This window comes from Eurypyga helias, unplaced genomic scaffold, assembly GCF_000690775.1.
Source record: "Eurypyga helias isolate BGI_N326 unplaced genomic scaffold, ASM69077v1 scaffold49048, whole genome shotgun sequence".
Taxonomy (NCBI): domain Eukaryota; kingdom Metazoa; phylum Chordata; class Aves; order Eurypygiformes; family Eurypygidae; genus Eurypyga; species Eurypyga helias.
In genome coordinates this window covers 1-10,348 of record NW_010265942.1, presented here as the reverse complement: position 1 = coordinate 10,348, position 10,348 = coordinate 1, and the positions used below count along the sequence as shown (strand labels likewise).

Sequence of the window (10,348 nt, the reverse complement as noted above, 5' to 3'; positions counted from 1 at the left end):
TAACGTTTGTGAACTTAATGGAATGGGGAACATAACTGCAAACTAGTTGCCAAAAATCCTAAAGTTTCAAATGAACAGATTCTATTCATTCTTATTCCTCTTTCCTGGGAGTTGAATTACAAAAAACCTTTCCTGGAACAGAAAACGAGAACTTTAATGCTGCATATGCAAAGACTGTGCAGCTTAGACCGTCAAATGGTACGCCTGGATATTTGCAGTGGTGGTGGTAGGGTGCTCAGAAAGGAAGCTGGCACAGCGCCGTTTCCCTTTGCTAACCCTTCACCACTCCAGCCCAGCTATTCCACGTTAACTGCAGGGCACTGACCGCAGGCAGCACCATTGCATTCCAATGGCTTTTGGTCACATCTATTTAATACGTGCATTTAACAGATACAGCCTCGGAAGTGGCCACCTGCTTATGTTTATTCCACAAAAAGGAACCGAAGGTTGTGTTCAGCTGGTAAAGGACTTCAGAGGAAGCGGACGCCTCCAGCCTACCACGGTGGATGTTGCAGTCGGTGGGAGCAGCGCGTGGGTGTCCAGAGCGCAGCGTGGTGCTCGGTAAGCCAACGGGTGGGGACTGATCTCCACACTGAGGTCAGGTCCTCGAATACAAATATCCATGCCACTAGTAAACACACCATCTTCAGGAGGCAGGGCAAGCTCACACCTTTGAGGCAGAGAAATATCGTGCTCATGTGTATTGGATCTACTACAATTTTACTACAAGATGTTTGGAGGGGTAGGTTTAATGCAGGCGGCACTGCAGTTTGCCTGCTGATTTCGTTTTCCTCTTTGGCTCTTGCGTTATTCTGGGATTACGGAGCTGTCATGGCCACACACCATGACAACAGCAGCGTTCAGCGTTTGGTTTGTCCAGGCTTGTGTACTTTCCCACTGGGTGGTCAGCAGTTTGGTCAGGGGACAGGAAGAATTGAGTAAACTGGCAGAAAATGGGGAATGGGCAGAATTTCTTCCATCCTCCCCCACAGCTGAGGCCGTGGGGGAGTGTGAGGGAAAGCACCAGGAACAGCAATGGGGAGGAAGCAGCTGATATCCCTCGTCCTTCCCAGCAGCCAGACCACAGCCGAAGAAAGGAAGGGGGTTTGCCAGAACATCGACGTGGCCCATGGGCACAACCTGTGCTCGTCCTACCAGGGCATGTTGCCCAGAGAAGCTGTGGATACCCCATCCCTGGAAGTGTCCAAGGCCAGGCTGGATGAGACTTGGAGCAACCTGGTCTAGTGGAAGGTGTCCCTGCCCATGGCAGGGAGTGGGACTGGGTGGTCTTTAAGGTCCCTTCCAACCCAAACCATTCAATGATTCTATGAATGTGAATAGGATTTGCAATCGTGTGGGTTCTGGATGTGTGTGGGGGAACGAAAAGTTTGAAGTTTAAGTCAGAAAATTAGTTTTTAGACTGCCACAAAGGACAAATATCAGCTGTTTCACTGAGGCCACTGTTGCAGGCTTCTCCAATTATAACGATGAAGAAAAATATTTATGGCCATTTAATTTACAAGTTATTTAAGCGATTGCTCAAAGCGCTCAAGCTGTTATTGACAAAAGCAGAATCCAAACAGAAGTCAGTGCCAAAATGATTAAAGTGGTACTCAGCTGGGAATTGCCCTATAGGAGTTCTTTAAGACCATGTTAATTAGGTAGTTGTTAAATGTAAAACTTGCCAGTCTGCCGCCTGAATGCTGCCTGGCGGGAGGGTAACCCGGTTGCTGTGTCTGCAATGAGGGCAGTATGGAAAAACCGTGTGGAAGCAGTATGGAAAAAACGTGTGGAAGCTGTATGGAAAAAGAGTAGGTGCAAGGCAAGGAGAGTATGGATCTTCTGTATCTTCATAGTGTCCATATGGGAGGGACTGCGTACGGAACTTCCTTCATTTAGGTGAGGCTTCAGTGATAGATCTGTGATTTTCAAGTTGGCGAAATGTTAAGGCGTGAGCATGCAGTGTTGTATTCGTTCTCTGCGGCTTCCCGATGACGAGAGAGAGTGGGTAAAGAGAACATCTCATTCTTTCCATTTATTCTTCTTTACTCGTTTCTTATTAATACTGAATTTCCTCACTCTAATTTTGTTCAAATTCTTTTAAAACCAGGCTTTTGAATGAAGCTGAATTCAAAATGCACTCTTGGCTGGGCTCTGTGGGGTGCACAAGAATTAGGCAGCGCCCAATTCATCCAGCTCACTGCAACCCAAAGTTCCTCAGGACGCTCATGGCCTGTGGTATACTGAGAAAAAACCCCACGCCGTGGTTCCGGATTTTCAGGTGTTTTCCATTCCTGCAGTCCAGAAAAGCTGTGAGGGTGATCCTTCCCAGCAAGGGAAGTGTGATGAGGGGCTTGGTCTTAATTTCAGTTCCTGTTAAATCTTCTGGCTGAGCTGTCTGCTCTCCGTCTCTTCTGTGTTCGCTCGCAGGCTTGCATATGGATGGCAATATGTGCCCTTCTGTCCTGGCTTCTTCAGAAGGAACACCAGCATTTTATGCAGACTCTTCGCTGTGCCTATTAAAAAGTAATGGAAAATGCAAGCAGTGAGGAGGAGAAGATAAAAAATAGGGTGGTTATATGTGAGAATATGAGCAGTTTCCATTCTGGTGGGGAGGTGGTTTGTGCATTCATAAAAGAGAACGGCTTTTTCCTTCAGATTTTGGAACTGTGGTTCTGATCTTAGTGGGAAAAATCAGATTTACATACTAAATATAGATATCATTAACACTTACATTTTATCTTTCCACAACAAGCTGACTAGATGGAGTTTAGGGGTAACTTTAGGAGCTTTTCTATGTGTGTCCCACAGCTTTTGTCGGAGAGCTCTGTCTGTTACAGAACCAGCCCAAGGGGGGATGTGTATCTGCATTTTCTGACGTGTGACCCGAGCTTTTGCTTGGCTTGAGGGGTGGAGAGGGAACCAAACTGCCATCCTGGTTTAGCTTTTTTGGAGAGGCTCCTGGATATTAATTTGCCTGTGGAGCAGGGTGCTTTTAATAAAATCTGGTGGCTGCTTTGTGCAAAAAAGACATTTTATTTTTAGGGTAAGCTGGGAAAAAAGTTTACTTCAAAAAGCGTTGGGGAAAAAAAGAGTGATAACACTAAAACACCATCTTAGTGATCCCAAACATCATCTGGGTGATCTGTAGACAAAATTCAGAGTTCAGCATGGCACACCGAAGGGTTTCCCCACAAGAAGGCAAGAGGTCCCGCAGGGATAACCCGCCGTATTATTTCTGGGGCTGCCTGTGGCCAGGAGGGAAGTGATCCCTGGGGGAAGATGCAGAAATCATTTGTCTTCCGAGAGCTGTATGAGGTGGGAAATTGAGTGCTCTGTCATGCCTGCAGCATCAAAGTGTCTCGGAAGTGGGTGCAGGGTAGGTGTGGGATTAGATCTACTCGTGGCTGTTGAGGAGTGGGGAATTTACAGAACTCCACTCCTCCCAGGTCTGCCGGAAGTGGTGACACAGAGCCAACGTTATTTTGGGGAAGGAGGCGCAGAGGACAGTGTAGGCATTCGTGGTGTGGGGGGTGAGCATCCCTGCCGCGCTGCAGGGAGCCGTGACCCGGTCGGTGGTGGGCACTGCTGCCTGGGGCTTGGGTGGTCGCTGAACAGCCGGGAGGGACACGAAGGAGCATGCACAGTCCCCACGGAGCTGGTGTGGAGAATGCACAGCTTGGGAGCTGGCAGAGGCAAGAGTGGGCTGTTTTCCAAAATCAGGTTACCTGTGTGAGGTGCTTGGACAGGCAAAAGGCTTTAAGAGAAGACAAAAAACATACTGAGGATGGAGACAATGTCTCTGCATTTAAATAATTCCTGGAAATATTGGGCTTTCATAGCATAGAAATAGAAAAAGAAGCCTTAGCCTTTCTGAGGTCAGTAAACACCACAGTATTTATTTGAAAATCTCTTTATCCTTGCGGCAGATCCGGACACCAGAGGTGGAACTGCTGTGGCTGGGGTAGCCGTGTCCGTGCTGGCAGCAGCTGGCCCTGGGGTTTGGGCTTTCCTGGGATGCTGCAGATCTGGCATTTTCTTCTATGAAGTAACAAGTATTTTCTTCTATGAAAGTAGAAATAATTCTACTAGGCTTATCTGCTGTATTGCACTGAAGAGTGGAAATCGTGTGAGTCCCAATGATGGGAAATCCTGCAATCCCTCTGCGGTGAGATGAAGGTGTCCGGTGAGATTTCAGCTTGGCAAATTGTTTGAGAGGATTATACCACGAGATCCTCTGTGCTGGATATTTCTGGGAGGCCCCAGTCCAGCAGAGGAGTTTTCATGTGTTATTGACTGTAAGCTATGAAACTCATGCTTATCGTTGAGTAAATGCTTAAATGATTTCCTGGTTTGAGACCCGAATGACGTGGAAAGGCTTTGCAGTACCGTAATTAAAAGGTGCACTGCAAATTGTTTTTCTTTCCCCTCATACAAGGCACGAGCTTATTCAAAGTTGCTTTCATAAATTTCAGTGGTTGCTATATGAATTTCAGGAGGGGATGGAAATTGAGATTTAATTTACAATTTTTTTGCTGTTAAATGATACATGCCAGAGGAGGCCACGAAGATGCTCAGAGAGCTGGAGCCCCTCTGCTATGGGGACAGACTGAGAAAGTTGGGGGTGTTCAGCCTGGAGAAGAGAAGGCTCCGGGGAGACCTTATAGCACCTTCCAGTACCTGAAGGGGCTACAAGGAAGCTGGGGGGGACTTTTTACAAGGGCCTGTAGTGACAGGACAAGGGGTAATGGGTTTAAATTGAAAGTGGAGAGGTTTAGATTGGAGATCAGGAAGAAGTTCTTCCCAGAGAGGGTGGGGAGGCACTGGGACAGGGTGCCCAGAGAAGCTGTGGATGCCCCATCCCTGGAAGTGTCCAAGGCCAGGCTGGATGAGGCTTGGAGCAACCTGGTCTAGTGCAAGGTGTCCCTGCCCATGGCAGGGGGGTTGGAACTGGATGACCTTTAAGGTCCCTTCCAACCCAAACCATTCTGTGATTCGATGCATTCATAGTGAAAATACTTAGAAGTCATTACACATCAGGAAGGTAAGAAGATTTCACATCTTTCCCTTTGCTCTCAAAGTAAGAAAAGAAGAATAACTTGTTGCCATTGATTAAGGAGTATAAGGGGTTAAAACAATTAATTTAACCTAACGTTTTCATTGTAGGAGCCTGAATTCTGATTGCTGTTATGGATTCACACAATACCCTGTTCTTTGCACAGTCCTCTTCGTTCCAGCAGGAGCAAGGTACCCGTCCATACACTTATGGGGACCAGAATCTAGCCTGGAACCCTAAAAATGTGGGCAAGCACATTACATTAGAAAAAAATGCAAGCCTGTCAATAAACATATGATCAAATTGTACTCATGTTACAAAGGGGCTCAATAATATCAATATCCATTACAAGAGGAACAACGTGTTGTGCTATGACAGAACTTTAGGAAAACATTTTGTCTTTGGCTTTTGGGTTATTTATAACAATATATTAGGAACAGGGATCTACAAAATAATTTAAGGAAAGGAGAAAGTTTATTGATGCAGAACTTTGGGGTCAAATGGTTCAAAACAGAAAAATGAGGAGTTTCAAAATCCTAAAAGCAAACGTGAAGGTTCTCACCGTAATGAAATACGATGTCCAAAGTCGTTGCAAAGAGCCTTTTGTTACTCTTGTACAGGTCTAGGGACAGCGAGGCAGAATTAGAGCGAGACGGAAAATGGACCTTTCGAGGAGCCGCTTGAAGCTTCACGGGATGAGAGCGAGTTTGCGGAGAGAGGATGCGCGGATGCACCCGCGTGGAGCCATCGCTGCAGAACGGAGCAGAGGAGGGTACAAGGGCTGCAGTTTCATTAACGAGTTGGCTCAGGGTACTGGCTCAGGCTCCTCTCGCCTCTGTTAACGTTAATAACATTAATGTTAATGTCTGGTCCTTAAGAACCGCGGTGTGCTTTGCTCTGTTCAGACAGGGCTCTGGTGAGCAGTTACAGTAGGTAACTCTACAGACTGTCTTTTCACTTCACCCGTTGCCTATTGCTTAGTCCCTGAGGTGCTGATTTTATAACTTCGTTAAAAAAATAGCTCATATTTTAATGCTACCCTCTCTGACCTTTCTCAGATACTGTCCCAACTCAGTTGGGTTTTTTTCTGGTTCCATTATCAAATCAATATTGATTCTACACACAAAACCATTTCCCAGATAGGGAAAATCTGAGCTCCACACTACAGGTCTTTTATCCCTCCGAGAGGCAATCATTGCGTTTTTGGCCTAATGTAAATGTAAGGAAATACTAAATTTCTTGCCTTTTTCCTAAGAATAGCAAATTGAAAAATGGATCGGTTGGGGGTAGAGGGGAATGGGAGGTTGGCAAAACTCCTTTCCCATGCTACCAAATGGCACAAGTCCTCAAACTCCCAAATTCAGCACCAAATATTTCAGCAGAAAGGGGAAATATTATGGCGCGGCCTACGAGCCCAGGCTCAGAACTGTTTCCACTGCTCTTATCTCTGGCTAAGTAATTTCTTAATTACGTCTTCACTGCTGTTAAGAGCACAGTATTCTCCCTCCTTCAGAATAACAAGGGATCCTGTCTCCTCACCTCTTCCTCTCCTCCCTATCCCAGCCCCTGCGCAACTGAACGATGGAAAACAGGAGGAAAACCTTGTGGGATTTCTGTCCTACAAGTGTCTGCAGTTTTGTTTTGGGTTTTTTTTTTTAAATGTACAAGGGGAGAAGTGGCACTAAGTTTAGTAGACTTAATTTGCTCGAAGATCACTCTAATGGCAGGAGTGTTGTTTGCTTTGAAGCCAGCAAGTGTGGTAAAGGCACCCTATGAATTCTAATTAACCATGGTAAACTAGCAAGAAGCCACACCTAGAGCACATCACTGCACCTCTCCTGTCTCCTGAAGTGTATCATCCTCCTCCTTTGCCAGTCAGATCAGAAACAGGGAGCTCACGCCATACCGGGAAACCCGGGATTGGTGATGTTGGGTTCTGACTTTACAGCAGAAAAGTGGGTCACCAGCTTGTTATTGGTGGCTCAGTTCTGGTGTCATTTAGGCAGCCCAAGAGCAACAAATAGGCCATCGATCAGTCTAGCAACAGCCCGGGGCCTCTGTATTTTAATTACATGTGTTCTTTGGTCCAAATTCATCCCTGTTAAAATATCATCAACTTAAATGAAATTCCACAATGGAGGAATTTGTCCCAATATGTTTTTTTCCTCCCTGTATAATTAATGCATCTAACACTTGCATATAACTGGGTGCTTTGCTCCATTTACCAGATGGAAACGGTGGTTATCAACGTCACTGCTGTGTGTTCTCTCGGGGGGCACGGCACTGCAGACAAGAAATCCCACCATGAGATGGTTCTGCTTCTGGATGGGGCTGTTTTGGGTGCCACCTGTTCCATCACAGCCTGGCTGCTCCAGCAGCAGTGAAGGGGTTGTTTTTTCCTCTCCAAGAAGGGTTTCTGGGAGACTGGAAGCCAAAATATGTCAAGAGTTGGGGCTAAAATGCAACTTGTCTCTGACTCGAGCGTGCAGTGGTCTAAAGGTGCAGGACACGTTTCAAGGAAGCATCTGCAGGAGGAGCCCCTGCCTGTTTGGGCATGTGGTGCCAAGGGGTGCGATTCTCCGTCAGGGTCTCCCAGCTGGAAACTAATGGACTAGGGAGGAGAGTCAGTGAGGCGGAGCGGTTGCTCCTCTCTGCAGTGACCCACAAGCTCCAGTGTTTCCATCAGCGCTCCCAACCATCGCCCGCAGCCACGGGAGCCACCAGCTGGGAGCAGCCAGCAGCCAAATCCCGGCAGCAGACGGCTTCCAGGGTAATGGAGGGATTGAGGCCGGGGTGTAAAGCTGCGGCTGCTGTCCTAGCTGGGTCCTTGCTTTCCTCCATCCTCCAAGCCACCGGGGTTGGGGCCCTGCAGGGCTCCCCACCGATGCCGCTGCTGGAGGACGTGATCCCAGAGAATGTCAGCTGGGCTGCTGAGGAAGCCCAAGGCAATGGATCCGCAGAGCACACATTCTTCTCTCTGGATTATCAGCACGTTCAAGTCCCCTTTGAAATCACACTCTGGATCATGCTTGCATCCTTGGCCAAAATAGGTAAGGCATGTAGACAGCGTGAGGAAGGAGGGGGGGGCTCGGTGAGGATGGCGTGGGCAGGGGTGGCTTTTGCTTCATCTCTTCTCCAATCTTGGAGCCTGAGATAACATGCCAAGCCCTAAGGATGCACGTATTGTCTGGCACACATACTGCATGCATGGAAAATAACTACCCAGTTGCATTTGAGGTTGGAAATGATGGTTTTCCATCCAGAAGTTCACACCTGTGTGTGGTGCTGTTAGTAGAAAAACTGCCAGGGTTTCCGGGAATTTTATTTCACGGCGGGACATGCCAAGGTGTCTGCTCATCTCGGTTAGCTGACCAGCTCCACTACCCGCAGGTTGTCCACTGACCTCCTCATCTTATAATGGAGACTCCTTGGACTTATAAAAGGGTCTGGGTAGCCGCAAGGAACAGTTCAATCCATGTGCGGGGTGTTACACAGTCTAAAATAAATTCTTTCTGCATCAAGGAGGTCATCTGTGTCACAATATCCATGGAAAGATATTTTGTGTAAGTTGGACCTATCTCCCCCCTCACCTCCCTGCAAAACTGGGCATAGGAAAGTGGAAATTATTAATTTTTTTCCTCCAGGAATTGTGATCCCTTCTCTTGAATTACTATTTTTTTTTTTCTTTTGGAAGGTAGAAATCTCTGAGATTCATTTAGATCAGAATTTCTCTCAGAAGAATGGTCTTTTCGTGTCGCTATTCTTTGTATTATATGAGATCCCAAATCTATCAGCATGCATGAAAAAATAATAATGATCACATATTTTTTTTTCTTATTGTCTCTATTCCAATGTGGTTTGTTTCAATTTTTTGCTTTCTTTTAATAACTCACCTTGAGTGCTTGTGGTGGTTGTCAGCGTTACCCTCTAACATTGGGTGTGGCACAAGGCTGGCTTGATTGGACTTTTTTCAATGCTGCCTTAGCTCTAAGTGTTAATGACTGAATAATATTAAAACTGGCACCGTTTGTAGTCAATGAGGATGCTTTTGGTGATATTTTTTGTTGATGCATAGAACCTGTATTGTGTTTAAAATTAGCAGTTGCTGTTTATGGTAGTGATAGGCTGCTAACTAGATTACAAATAATTTCAACTACTTTATTTATGCAGATTATTTAGTTTTTCTATTTGTGTATTACCGCAAAATATATCTTATGCTATGACAAAATGCAGTGTGAACCAACAGTAATTTTAGAAAGCTTGTTTTTTTCAGTAATCTTTAAGGTTTTCTAGCCAATTTCTGACTGAGCGACTTCACCTTAGTTGTGTGCATTTATGACTGCGGTACGGAAGCATAGCCTGCTGAGTGTGGGAGCATGGAGAGCTTCCTCACCCCAGCGAGGAGCTGGTTGGTGCTCTTTAGCCAGTTTGGGCTGGTGAGATAATGTTTGTTATCTATCCATCCCCTTCCAGGGTTTCATCTATACAACAAGTTGCCTTCTGTCGTTCCCGAGAGCTGTTTATTGATATTTGTAGGACTCATCATGGGGGGAATCATCTATGGCTTAAACGACAAGTCACCGCCTGTTATGGACAGTGACATCTTTTTCCTCTACCTGCTGCCGCCCATTGTCCTTGACGCCGGGTACTTCATGCCCAGCCGTCCCTTTTTTGAGAACATGGGCACTATCCTCCTCTATGCGGTCGTGGGGACAATATGGAACGTGTTTGGGATCGGCTTTTCCCTGTATGGGATCTGCCAGGTGAAAGCCTTTCAGCTGCAGGACGTGTCGCTGCTTCACAACCTCCTGTTCGGCAGCCTGATCGCTGCCGTGGATCCCGTGGCAGTGTTAGCGGTCTTCGAAGAGATACACGTCAATGAAAAGCTACACATTTTGGTCTTCGGCGAATCGCTCCTGAATGACGCGGTGACAGTGGTAAGGACCAGTCTCTATTTGGGTAGTTAATGTTCAGAAGAAGGATGGGCTGGTGCTGAGAGGCGGGACGTGAGATCTGCAGAGGAAAGAGGCATCAACAGCTTCTAGCAGAGGACTTCTGGTCCACTTCTCTGGCCTGAGGTCCTGAGAAGCTTTCAGGTGAACAGCTCTTTGACTGTATGTCGGGAGACAGCAACACGAGTGCCACAGCACTCCCTCGTTGGAGTGCAACCTCCAAAGAAGGATGCTGACCCTGTACTGGCAGAAATTCCAGCAGCATATTTTAATGTCATTGCTACATGTGGCAGTGCCTAGAGAATATCTTTTTAACAGCTTGTCGTGGTTTAACTCCGGC

General features: G+C 46.6%; 1 protein-coding gene across 1 annotated transcript; it reads left to right on the top strand.

Annotated features, from left to right (window-relative positions):
* Nucleotides 1-7,940: 7,940 nt before the first annotated feature.
* LOC104505063 (sodium/hydrogen exchanger 2-like) lies at nucleotides 7,941-9,993 on the top strand (the record flags this gene model as incomplete). The annotated part of the gene is made up of 2 exons (XM_010156901.1): nucleotides 7,941-8,106; nucleotides 9,530-9,993. Coding segments are annotated over exons 1-2 (630 nt in total), but the record flags the coding sequence as incomplete, so codon positions are not given.
* Between the last annotated feature and the right edge of the window lie 355 nt (nucleotides 9,994-10,348).